General features: G+C 43.9%; 1 protein-coding gene across 1 annotated transcript in view; it reads left to right on the top strand.

Moving 5' to 3' along the window:
• Window positions 1–13,477, top strand: part of TG (thyroglobulin) — a 209,578-nt gene that overhangs the window by 26,401 nt on the left and 169,700 nt on the right. Inside the window, exons 12-15 of the mRNA XM_074984795.1 lie at window positions 291–428; window positions 4,981–5,058; window positions 7,753–7,865; window positions 9,859–9,970. Coding sequence (XP_074840896.1) covers window positions 291–428; window positions 4,981–5,058; window positions 7,753–7,865; window positions 9,859–9,970 — 441 coding nt within the window. The remainder of the gene's footprint in view (window positions 1–290; window positions 429–4,980; window positions 5,059–7,752; window positions 7,866–9,858; window positions 9,971–13,477) is intronic.

The raw sequence follows: 13,477 nt of genomic DNA, 5'->3' as shown, positions 1-13,477 counted from the left end.
GAATAAAGGAGTGTTGAATATGCACATTTTTAAATAGCATCCATTTAAGGAATGAGTCTACGGAACGTGACCACATCCATAGGTAACTCCAGATGCACTGAGACCACGGACAAAGGAGAGTGAAGTCTCTGGTCCACATCCTTAGCTGAGAGGCCCCTGCCTTTTAGCTCATGCAGTACAGCACATGCCTTTAGCACCTAAGGTCACAGGTTCATTCCCTCCTGCCAATAACCCAAGTCTGTCGGCCTTATACATCATATCCTTTTTCTTTTTCTTTTTCTTTTTTATAGCCTTGCATTTCTACTGGCGGAATCACTTTACCTCAAGAGGTTCCGCTGGACAAGCTACGCTCTTGGGATTTCATCCTTACTTTCCCCAGTGTGATGGCCTGGGGAACTGGGAACCAGTCCAGTGCTACGAGAGTACTGGTGAGGGATCTCTTTCAAAATGTTCACTGCTTCTTGTTGTTCTGAGATGAGTAAAGGTAGTTCAGAGCTATCTATGACAAAACAAAAGGAGAAGAAATAACATCACAAGTTATTTCTGACCCAAAAATATATTGGCAACATGTTATTCAGGTTGAACTGCTCTAATCTGGATCTCTCTTGTCCATCAACATCCATAACTTGGCATTATTTTAATAGTAACAGAGAGGTACTGTGTTAGACTGTATTCTAACAAAACAAAACAACAGTCATGTAGCACTTTAAAGACTAAAAAAATGGTTTATTTGGTGATGAGTTTTCATGGGACAGACCCACTTCATCAGATCAACAGATCAACAGCATTGTCAGTCTATAATGGAAATGCTGTTGATCTGATGAAGTGCGTCTGTCCCACGAAAGCTCATCACCAACTAAATCATTTTGTTAGTCTTTAAAGTGCTACATGACTGCTGTTTTGTTTTGTTGGCATGATTTTAGTTAGCTGGATAACCACATATCATGGGTGTGGCCAAGTTTCCTGCAGTCCCATAAAGCTTGTTTACAGCCACCAGTCCTGGCTCTCAGTGTTTTGTGCTGTTATTAAGCTGTAATTAACCCGCAAATTTCTTTTAGGAGGCCAGTAAGCAGTGGAAGTATTGGCAATGGTGCTAGACAATATTGACCTCCCGCAGTCTGACAAATTCTCTTGTCTGACACCGGTGAAGTCCTGGGCATGGTGGATTAGAGAGTTTCAGCCTGTATTCGATATAGGACATAGGAGATGGACGTGTTGAGAGTCTGTGGGTTAGTTTAAGAGGGGTGAAAAACAAGGGTGATGTCCTGTTAGGAGTCTACTACAGGCCACCTAACCAGGTGGAAGAGGTGGATGATGCTTTTTTTAAACAACTAACAAACTCATCCAGAGCCCAGGATTTGGTGGTGATGGGGGACTTTAACTATCCAGATATATGCTGGGACACTAATACAGCAGGGCACAGACTAACCAATAAGTTCTCAGACTGCATTGGAGACAATTTTTTATTCCAAAAAGTTGAAAAAGCCACCAGGGGAGAAACTGTTCTGGATTTGATTTTAACAAATAAGAAGGACTTGGTCGAGAATTTGAATGTGGGAGGCTGCTTGGGTGAAAGTGATCATGAAATCATAGAATTCACAATTCTAAGGACTGGTAGGAGGGAAAATAGCAAAATAGAGATGATGGATTTCAGGAAGGTACAGTTTGGTAAACTCAGAGAGCTGGTAGGTAAGATCCCATGGGAGGAAAAACTGAGGGGAAAAACAACTGAGGAGAGTTGGCAGTTTTTCAAAGAGACATTATTAAGGGCCCAAAAACAAGCTATTCCCCTATGTAGGAAAGATAGTAAATATGGGCAAAGACCGCCTTGGCTTAACAAGGAGATGCTGCATGATCTCAAACTAAAAAAGGAATCTTGTAAAAAATGGAAACTAGGACAAATTACAAAGAATGAACATAGGCAAATAACACAGGAATGCAGGAGTAAAATTAGAAAGGCTAAGGCACAAAATGAGCTCCAACTAGCTACAGGCATAAAGGGTAAAAAGAAGGCCTTTTACAAATATATTAGAAACAAGAGGAAGACCAAGGACAGGGTAGGGCCATTGCTCAGTGAGGAGGGAGGAACAGTAACGGGGAACTTGGAAATGGCAGAGATGCTTAATGACTTCTTTGTTTCGGTCTTCACAGAGAAGTCTGAAGGAATGCCTGACATACAGAATGCTGGTGGAAAAGGGGTAGAGTTAGTTTTTGAAATAAAAAAAGAACAAGTTAAAAACCGTTTGGAAAAATTAGATGTCTGCAAGTCACCATGGCCTGATGAAATGCATCCTAGAATCCTCAAGGAGCTGATAGAAGAGGTAGCTGAGCCATTAGCTCTCATTTTTGGAAAGTCATGGGAGACAGGAAAGATTCCAGAAGACTGGAATAGGGCAAATATAGTGCCCATCTACAAAAAGGGGAATAAGAACAACCCAGGAAATTACAGGCCAGTCAGCTTAACTTCTGTGCCAGGAAAGGTATTGGAGCAGGTAGTTAAGGAAGTCATCTGCAAGCACTTGGAAGGTAGTAAAGTGATAGGGAACAGCCAGCATGGTTTTGTAAAGAAACAAATCATGTCAAACTAACCTGATAGCTTTTTTTGACACGATAACGAGACTTGTAGATAAGGGAGAAGCAGTGGATGTGGTATACCTAGACTTTAGTAAAGCATTTGATACTGTCTCGCATAATATTCTTATCGACAAACTAGGCAAGTCCAACTTAAATCGCGCTGCAATAAGGTGGGTGCATAACTGGCTGGCTAATCGTACCCAGAGAGTAGTTGTTAATGGTGCTCAATCCAGCTGGAAAAGCATAACAAGTGGGGTTCCGCAGGGGTCTGTTTTGGGACCAGTTTTGTTCAATATCTTCATTAATGATTTGGATATTGGCATAGAAAGTACGCTTATTAAGTTTGCAGATGATACCAAGCTGGGAGGGGTTGCAACTACCTTGGAGGATAGGGTCATAATTCAGAATGATCTAGATAAATTAGAGAAATGGTCTGAAGTAAACAGGATGAAGTTGAATAAAGATAAATGTAAGGTGCTGCACTTAGGAAGGAATAATCTGTTTCACACATACAGAATGGGAAAAGACTGTCTAGGAAGGAGTACAGCAGAAAGGGATCTAGGGGTTGTAGTAGATCACAAGTTAAATATGAGTCAACAGTGTGATGCTGTTGCAAAAAAAGCCAACATGATTCTGGGATGCATTAGCAGGTGTGTTGTGAACAAGACACGAGAAAACATTCTACCGCTCTACTCTGCGCTGGTTAGGCCTCAGCTGGAATATTGTGTCCAGTTCTGGGCACCCCAATTCAAGAAAGATGTGGAGAAATTAGAGAAGGTCCAGAGAAGAGCAACTAGAATGATAAAAGGTCTGGAGAACATGACTTATGAAGAAAGGCTGAAAGAATTGGGCTTGTTTAGCTTGGAAAAAAGAAGATTGAGGGTGGACATGATAGCGGTTTTCAGATATCTTAAAGGGCGTCATGAGAAGGAGGGAGAAAACTTGTTCTTCTTGGCCTCTGAGGAGAGAACAAGAGGCAATGGACTTAAGCTGCAGCAAGGGAAGTTTAGGTTGGACATTAGGAAAAAGTTCCTAACTGTCAGGGTGGTCAAGTACTGGAATAAGTTGCCAAGGGAGGTTGTGGAATCTCCCTCGCTGGAGATATTTAAGAACAGATTAGATAGATGTCTATCAGGGATGGTGTAGATAGTGGTCGGTCCTGCTGTCGGGGTAGGGGACTGGACTTGATGGCCTCTCGAGGCCCCTTCTGGTCCTAGTGTTCTATGATTCTATATGTCTGTATTGCCAGGAGCAAGCCTAGAGAGGCACTAGGAAGATACTTGGCCAAATTCTGCCCCTCTGGCTCTCCTTTGTGAGAATACTTGGGTAGCATAAAGCTGGCATGCTAGGGAGCACTCCTGGCTTGGGGTGGAGGGGCAGATGTTGGAAGGCAGTGAAGTAGCCCCGTGACATCTGTTTTACCTGGCGTCATTTAGAACAATCTTCAGGCTAATCTAAATTAGGGCAGTGAATGGCTCAACTGCCATTCAGTGCTAGTTGGGCATAGATTTCCCTTTTCCCTTCCCCCATCATTCCCTTTTCCCAACACTGGACCCTTGACTGCAGTTTGGCCAGACCTGGTGTTAAATGTTCATAAAGCAACAACAAAAAATATTACTCTGCACCTGTTAGGATGTTACTTTTAAAATTAATTTTCTTATGAACATTAGAGACCATCGGCCAGATTCTCACCCAACTTACTACTCTGAAGTGCTTCAAATGATTCCAGTAAAGTCTTGTGGACTATCCGTCCAGGTCAACTGACTCAAAGCCTTCATGTGCTGATCACATATGAGTTTTCTCTTCATAAAGTGTTCTCGCTTGTATAAATAAGAAATACCCTGAATCATCAGCCAAAGCACAAACCAGAGCTGCAGGGGGTGGGGTGGGGGGAATTCTGGTGCAATGAAACATTTTGTCCAGTTCTAGATTATGGATTTTTTTAGGTTTAGTTTTGTTTAATTCTGGTGTTTTTATCCCTTTAAAAATAATCAGGCTAAATTTAGACACAGAATGTTGCTACTAAGCAAAAAATCAAAACATTTCACTTTAGAAATATTGAAGCCAAATGTCTGAGCTTTTTCATAATGAATACGTCTTCTATTTTTCTGACAAAATTATTAGTTGAATTTGTTCCAAATTCACAAAAATTGGTAGACCCAAAAGTGGGGGGCTTTTTTGTGAGCAAACTATTCAGCCAAAAATGTCACCCAGCTCTCCTCTTCACTGATCTGGGTAGTGAAACTAGCCATTGAATTCTTTTCATGGTGATCCTGCTGTACAGATTATGTTTAGTCTTTCAGCCAACAACCATCATGTCCTGCTCCTGACTCAGATCACCACGTGATAGCAAAGGAAAGGGGAATGCATTTTTCTAACATGTGGGTGCTATTGTTTCTTGCCTAGGGCACTGCTGGTGTGTGGATGAAAGGGGACGCTACATTACAGAATCTCTGGTCATACGCTCAGCACAGCTCCCAGAATGTAAGTCACCCTTTTCTTCCTATGACTTTTCCTATTCTTAGCTGATTTTTATTTGTGTGTGTGTGTGTGTGTGTGTGTGTGTGTGTGTGTACACGCACATGTGTACACACACACACACACACACACACACACACACACACACACACACACACACAGATTGGCCCAATGTTGTTCGGGTCCTTAATTCAAATAATTTTTGTGTTTCTTCATTTAAATAATTACTCTGGAGTGGGGCTGGGAATGCGGGATTTAGTATGCAGGCTGCCTCAGGGAGCAAAAACAACCCCAGTCCTGTCTCAGCACTGCAGTTTGGGGCAGGTTAGAAGTATCTGTCTATGGTCACTGCATCTGAAGTGGGCACAGCCAGGTGAGGGGTGCATGTCCCTGGACTGGGGGACAGACACACAACCAGGCAAACTCTCTGAAACATATAATCAGAGGTGGGAAAAGTACCCAAAAAGTTACTTGAGTAAAAGTGCAGCTTCAAGTTTCATTTCTAGATACTTGAGTACAATAAAGATGTGAAGTGTGCGTACTTCCAGAGGGACACTGGTGACCTGCACTTATGTATGTTCCCCTCAAATCAGCTGTACTTTTACTCAAGTAATTTATCGGCTACTTTTCCCACCATAATTAATAGATAGCTGTCCTTTTCTGTACCCCACCCCCTGCCACCCTAATGGGTTTATAGCTGTCCCAGTTCCCGTCTCTGCCTCTTTGCTGCCACTCTGAGCTCATTATACAGTGGAATTGTTCCTGCTAGCAGAGCTCTCCCTTTCCATTTTTTGAGAAACAATCACATGCCAGGCACATCCCATTGTCCTGGCACAACCAAACCAGTACCTTGCTTTAAGATAGAATAAAAGAAAGCTGCATACCAAATTCAGTGGTCTTTGCTCTTATCATTTAGGAGTTCTTGAACAGATAGACCGATGGACAAGCAGACAGATTCCCACATAGGCAAACCCTTGCAATGTATAGTAGATGTATATTTTTACTGAGTTTTTATAAATAGCAGGTTAGTTGTGTGTTGTGGGGGAAAAGTAATTCATTTTTTTGTATTCAACCTGCTGCTTATTAATATCAGTGGCTCATGCTTGATTTTACTATTGTGTGAAAGCATAGATGACTCTTGTTTTCCACACTGATCATGATTTTATAGATCTGCATCATATCCCCTCTTTCTAAACTGAACAGTCCTAACCTTTTTAGTGTCTGTGCGTATGGAAGCTTTTCCATACCCTTGATTATTTTTGTTGTCCTTCTCTGACTCTTTTTGCAGTTCCACTGTATCTTTTTTGACATGACGTGGCCTGGCTTGAACATAGTATTCACAGTGCTGGGTGGACCATGGTTTATATGGTGTCATTGTGATATTTTCTGTTCTGTTTTCCATCCTGTCCCTAATGGTTTCCAACATCTTGTCAACATTTGTGATCACTGCTGTTCTGAGTGAATGTTTTCAGTGAACTACCCTTCATTACTCCAAGGTAGTTTGCTCGGACTTAGCTGTCCTAAATAAGTTTGTATCGTCTACCAGCTTTGCTGCTTCACTATTCATCCCACTTATCCAGATTATTAAGGACTACATATCCTCAGGGACAGGCAAATCACAGGGGGCAAAGAGGGTAACTGCCCTGGGGCTTGGTGATTTAAAAGAGCCTGGAGCTCCTGGCTGCTGCTACTGTGGCAGCAGTGGTGACTGGAACCCTGGGCTCTTAAAATCACTGCTGGTGCCCCACATGGCATGCTCTGGGCAGCGCTGAGGGCTGCATGAGGGTGGGGCGCAGCATGTTTTGGGTGGCACTGAAGGCTGTGTTGGTGAGGCAAGTCCCAGTCACTGCTCTTGCCACCCAAGCTCCCACCCTTTCTGGGGGCATGGGGCTGCTGCCCTCCCCATCTTGCCCAGGGACCTGGTGAGTCTGCCAGCCCCCCTGCTTGGAGAATCCTACTGCTCAGCTTTCTCCATGGTGAGGACTGACCATTTATTCCTATCCTTTTGTAACACTGACAGACCTGGGTTGCTGGCACTAGGAATAGAACCTGTGAGCAGAGGGTCTAAAGCCCTGCACTCTACTGCATGAGCTAAAGGCCAGCTGGCTCTAAGTGGAGGCTGTGGAGCAGAGACTTCACTCACCCCCGATGAGGTCTCAGTACCTCTGTGTACTACACTTTTTTTCCTCTTTTTCAACCATCATGGAGACTTGAGAACACTTTCCTTTTGGCACCTTGGCCACATAGTTTCCTTCAAAGCCTTTGGTGAGGGATCTTCTCAAGGACTTCCCACAACTCCAAGTCAACACTGTAACTAGGGCAGGGCAAGAGGTGCAGCCGACTCACATGCAGAGCCAGCAGGGGCATGAAGAGGGGGTGATGCAGCATTGGGCCCAGCAGCATCCACTGGAGTGCATGGGCCTGGTTTGGGGACCTGGGGGGACATTGGTCCCCCAAATAGAGTCCTGGGCCAAGCGTAGGGAAGACAGTCTGGAGCTGCTTTTCCTGCACCTGGATGCTGCCGGGTGGGTCCTTGTGCTGGTCGTCTTCCCTTTTGTATCTACACATGGTTTAGGCCAACCCCCGTAATGTTTTCTGTACCACAGTGAGTGCCTGTGGGAGGGGGCAGGGCAATGGGGGAATAGAGGCGAGGTGTGGGGAGGAGGCATTGGGAGGTCAACCATATGTTTTCTCTCTCAGGCCAGACATCCTGTCAGCGCTCTCGAGCCAATGAGTTAATTTCCAGCTGGAGGCAGAGGGGATCAGACTTGAGTGCTACTGGTGCAGACCTGTTCATCCCCTCCTGTCTTGAGGTAAATGAGTACAAGGGGGAATGGGGAGGGAAGATGCAAACAGCCTTCCCCACCTTGTTTGTGCCATGGGAAGGTCCCTGCAGTTCCTGTGCTCAGGCACTCAGGGACAGCTCTCTCCCTGTATCCCTGTGGGGGTTCATGTCACATCAGGCAGAGACATGGAGGTAGGGCAGTGAGCAGGCTCTGTGTACAAAGGAGAGGGGACGTCACCCTCCTTAAAGGGTGGCTTTATTTGGGTACCCTCCAGACAGGGCCCTGGGAGGCGGTGCCATTCCTGGGGAAGTTGCCTTTGGGCCAGGACCACTGAAGGCTGGCAGGGGGAAGGAAGCAGTTGCCTGGTGATTTATAAAGGCCCAGGCTTGCTGCCACCACTACCTCAGTCACAGAAGTATCCAGAGCCTTGGGCCCTTTAAATTGCTGCTGAAACGCCTGGTGGCACATGTCCTGCAGCCCTGGTGGCACTGAAGAGTTGACTGGAGGGAGGCTAGCCCCCGGCCCTGCCCATTCAGCCTGGTGCCCATTCTTGGGGGCCAAGAGCTAGCTTATCTCCAAGGCCCAGTGAAGTTAACCATCTGCCCTGCCCTGGGCAGCATGGCTCTGCTCTGGCCCCAGTGCAGGAATGTATCTCAATGGTGCTATTCAGTTAACTGAATTTTAAGAGGAACTTTCCCATGATTTCTTACAATGGAAGGGAACAGATCTGGGCCTGAGAGAGAGAGGTCCGTTCCATTGGTCCCCCACAATTGTGCTCCACAGTGCTTTCTAGTTACATGACATTGATCCAAATGGGGCTCTGACGAAGAAGAGGGATATAAGGCAATTTTGAGCCCAGGTTTTTATAGGATTTCCACATGCACTTTTTGAAAGGACCTAGTTCTGTCTGCTGGATCAAGTTTGTGAGATTCAGGCCAGCTTCGATTTCTTTTTTTGTGGTTTATCTCGTCACTGCTTTCTTACGAGAAAAGGAAGATGTTTTTAATTATGTCCCATTGGAAGAAAATCTAAGGAATTGCAAGAAAGCAGGCAGTTTCACTGAGGGGCAGTATTAAAGGTGCCACTGAAAAGAGTCCTGATGCATAAGAAAAAACAGGAAGAAGAACAAGAGGCTGATAGGGCTCCATTAGAAGCTTTTAAGGTTGCAACATGGATATATTGCTAAAGAGAATAACACAAGCATATGGGGACAAAATCAGAAAGGCACAAAATGAGTTACGACTAGCAAGGAACATAAAAGAGCTGTTCTCAGCCAGGGTCCGTGAGCCTGTTTTATAGGGGCACAGAGCCTTGCAATTCCCATACGCCGACCCATTGTGCCCCAAGGGGCTGAAAACAGTAGTGGAGGTTTGGGGCTCAACCCTGGAGCTCTGAGCCCCATTGCTCCCCATGGGACTGAGACATACAATTTACTCAACATTGGTAAGGCATCCCCTGGAGATGTGTGTCCAGTTATGTCCAATTATGAATGTCACACTTTCAGAGAGATGTAACAACTTGGGAGAGTAAAAGGATACACGGTTTAGAGACCCTAACTTATGAGGAAAGCTGGCCATTGTTTGTGTTGAATAAGACCTGATGAAAGTCTTCAGATATGTTAGAAAGATGGTGATGTTCAATTGTTTCTCTGTCCGCTGAAGGTAGGTCAAGAAATAATTATCTTAATGTGCAGCAATGGAAATAAGCTAGATATTAAGAAGAGCTTTCCAGTTGTAAGCCCTGGAACAGGCTTCCAAGAGAGGTTGTGGAATCCCCATCATTTGAGGCTTTTAAGAACAAGTTGAACTGTCATGGGTGATCTAGGTTTATTTGGTTGTGCCTCAATGCAAAGGGCTGGACTTGATGACCCCTTGAGGTCTCTTCCAGCCCTACATGTCCATGCTTCTATGATAAAGGCATTTGAAATGTGGGTTCTGGTGTGTAATTGTAATGTTTATTAACAATATCCATGAGCAAAGTATATCAACCTACAGTGCCATTGTAATTGGTCCACCTTTAGACTGGAGAATATACTGTGCTACAGAAATCAGACACAGATGCTTGGTGTGTCGATCCCACCTCAGGAACCATAGTTCAACGCAGCACCAAAGATTCAGATGGCAGCTCCCAGTGTAAGTACTGGTATTCACCAACTTGTGGCTAACCCATTTTGAAACTCGGTCATTTATTGCCTCAGCTGAGAGGTTCTCTGCTGCACAACTGGGAATCAAGAGGCCTCTCTATTCCTGGGCCTGCCACTGACTTGCAGTGTTCAATGATTGAATCAACCTGCCTAATCTCAGGTACTCAGTGTTTGTAAGTGGGCATCAGTAGAACTTCACTTTTTTACATCAGCTGGAGCTCTGGTTCCTGGATTTTACAGTCCCATGGCTCATGCTGAGGTATAGATTATGAGGAAGACTCTGAGCATCATTGCATTTTAAAATATCTTCTTCAAAGGCTATAAATAGCACATACGCTCATCCTTCATTAAACGAGTATTTGATTTACGAGTACTTGCTTAAACGAGAGACACATATACCTCCCCTAGTTCACTCAATGAGTGAACTCTCCCCGCTAATGTGGGCCTTACTCCCTTCCCCGTGGCTCCCACCTGCCGCAACTTAAACCCTCCTGCCGGCCCTACGCACCCAAACCGCAGCAACTTAACCACCTCTCCCCGCCAGCCCTGTGCACCCAAACTGCTGAAACTTAACCCCGCTGCCTCCTGCACACTCAAACCGCTGAAACTTAACCCCCACCCCCCCGCTGGCCCCACGCACCTGAACCACAGCAATTTAACCCCCCCACCGCCTGCGCAGGCCCAAACTGCTGAAACTCAACCCCCCAGACCCCCACATGCCCAAACTGCAGCAACTTAACTCCACCCGCCTGCCCTGCGCACCTGAACTGCAGCAACTTAAACCCCCTGCTGGCCCTGCACACCTAAACAACTGCAACCTAACCCCGCTGGCCCCCCAGACCAAAACCTTTGCAGCCTTAACACCCTGCTGGCCCCACAGACCCAACTTACAGCAGCCTGAGCCCTGCCACCCCCTCCCGCCCCCGCGGACCCAACCTGCCACCATGTTTTAACCCTCCCTCCCACTCATGTCCCCAAACTGCCCCCTCCCTTTAACCCCCCACAACCCCAGGTTCACTTACCTTTCAAAAGCAGTGCCACCTGCTGCCACTCCAAGCACTTGGAACCAATCAGAGACTTTTATCTGTATTTTAATGGGAATTTAGTGTCCCTCTTAAGAGTTTTCACCTACAAGCAAAAAGTTAGGAGCCAATTGTGCTCATATAGAGAGGGATGAGATTACATAGAATGTTGCCTAATTCTATGGCAATCTGTGGACCAACTGCAGGCTCCAGTGAGCTTCCACAGTTACTACAACACTTGAGAATCGTTCCTTGCTGCTCAGTGGAATAGGTAACAGGCCTATTTGGACTTCCGGGGCCCTTTTGTGCTTTTAAAAGGTAAGTGTGAATCTGCCCCTTTCATCTCTGTCACCTAGAACTTTCAGAACATTCAAGTATGTTTTGGTTGGTTTATTTAAAAATAGCAAGATGCCTTCAACACATCTAACTATGGGCCAAATAAATCATTGCAGATAATTTAACTAATTTTGCTTTTTTATATTTGTCAATTGTCCACAAAAGAGTGCAAAGTCCTTGAATTTATTCTTCTCACTGCAATTGTTGCTGAAGTGCTTCTGCTTTCATATTGTTCATAATCAGTGGATTATGAATATGCACAATGGTACATGTATGCAAGAGTACAAGCTTAGCTCCAGGTTCTGTGAGATCTTACATCCATGTCATCTTAACATATATGATCAGACCTCTTGAGTAAGACCCAGGCTGAAAACTTTGCTCCAAGCTGCAACTGAGTTCATTAGAACTATTCAAGTGTGTATTAGTTACATGTTCATAAATGCAGGCAGAAATGGGTGCTTTAAATTAGATTGTGCGGGTGCGTATTGTTAATAGAACTAGTTGGGAATCTTTTCATGAAACCTTTTTTTTTTTTGATCAGAAAGTGCCAGTTTGTCAAAACCAAAACAGTTCACGGGAAAGAATCAGTTTTGATGCATCTACCAATTCAAAAATCAGTCAATCTTGGGGAGCAAAAGTTTGATGTTGATGAAACATCCTGTTTCAACATTTTCAAAATGAGAAATTAACTTTTTTTGGTTCAAAATACCTTTTTGTCTGAAACAGTTAATTTATACTTGGGCTTGTCGGGATTTGATTTTCGTATTCTGTGTAATTATCATGGATCACATCCAGGACTATTTTGAACTAGTTTTCATGAATCAAAATTTTCATAGTTGCAGGAAATTATGGTGTGTGTGTGAGGCAATGGGAGGGCAGGTAATAATTATTTTATGACAGTAAGTTTTGAGGTTCAAAAAGTTAAAGCTCCTTAACGTTAAAATACAAATCAACAACATTATATGTCAAAATGTATAAAGTAAATATCCTTACATCCAACTCTAATAGCTTCTTAAGCAGCACTTCTTCACTTTGCCTAAACATAAGAACATAAGAATCGCCATACTGGGTCAGACCAAAGGTCCATCCAGCCCAGTATCCCGTCTGCCGACAGTGGCCAATGCCAGGTACCCCAGAGAAGGAGAATAGAAGACAATGATCAAGTGATTTATCTCCTGCCATCCATCTCCTGCCCCTGTACTGAAGGCTAGGGCACCATACTTTACCCCTGGCTAATAGCCATGTATGGACCTAACCTGCAAAAATTTATCGAGCTCTTTTTTAAACCCTAAGAGAGTCCTGGCCTTCACAGCCTCCTCCGGCAAGGAGTTCCATAGGTTGACTGTGCGCTGTGTGAAGAAAAATTTCCTTTTATTAGTTTTGAACCTACTACCCATCAATTTCATTTGGTGTCCCCTAGTTCTTGTATTATGCCTGTCTGTAAACTTTGATTATCATTGCAAATATTTTTTCATAGGTTTGTAGTGTAAAGTGAAATTGATGCTTACTGATATTTACCAATAAAAATCAAATCTTCCAAGCCATCTTATACTAAAATATGGATAAATGAGTAATATAAATATATATATAAGGTCAGAATGAAACACTTTGAGATTATTAAAAAGAAAACATTTTGATTGACATGACCCAAAGTAAAGTCTGATTTTTGGTTTTCATTTTTTTTGACATTTTGTCCCAATTCAGGATGGGAATAGTTTTTTTTTTTTTTCACATCTTGAAAATTTTTGTGGCATGGGAAAACCGTCCCCCAGCCTGTACTGTACTTGTAAAGTAACAGAGAGGAAGCTGTGCTAGACTGCTTTTTGTTTTGTACTAGTAAAGATTATTCACTGGAAAGTGAGCACAGGAAGTGCTATAGCACAGCTGAAGCAAAATTATTTTAAAAGTGAACAAATAGAAATATCCTCTTTGCCCAATATTGTGTTTATTCAAGAACCATTTTATGAAAATTCAAGGAACTTGCATTTTAATAGTTCAAAATGGCAGCATTTTATAGACGCCTGTGTATATCTACATTGGCACAAACTTAACTATGGTTTTATGACCACTTATCCATTATCTCTTTGTTTCCTCTGGTAATAGCCATGAATTTAAAGTACAGCAAGGTCTCAATATTG

The sequence above is a fragment of the Carettochelys insculpta genome, chromosome 2 (genome assembly GCF_033958435.1).
Source record: "Carettochelys insculpta isolate YL-2023 chromosome 2, ASM3395843v1, whole genome shotgun sequence".
Taxonomy (NCBI): Eukaryota; Metazoa; Chordata; order Testudines; family Carettochelyidae; genus Carettochelys; species Carettochelys insculpta.
This window is presented reverse-complemented; position numbering and strand designations above follow the sequence as displayed.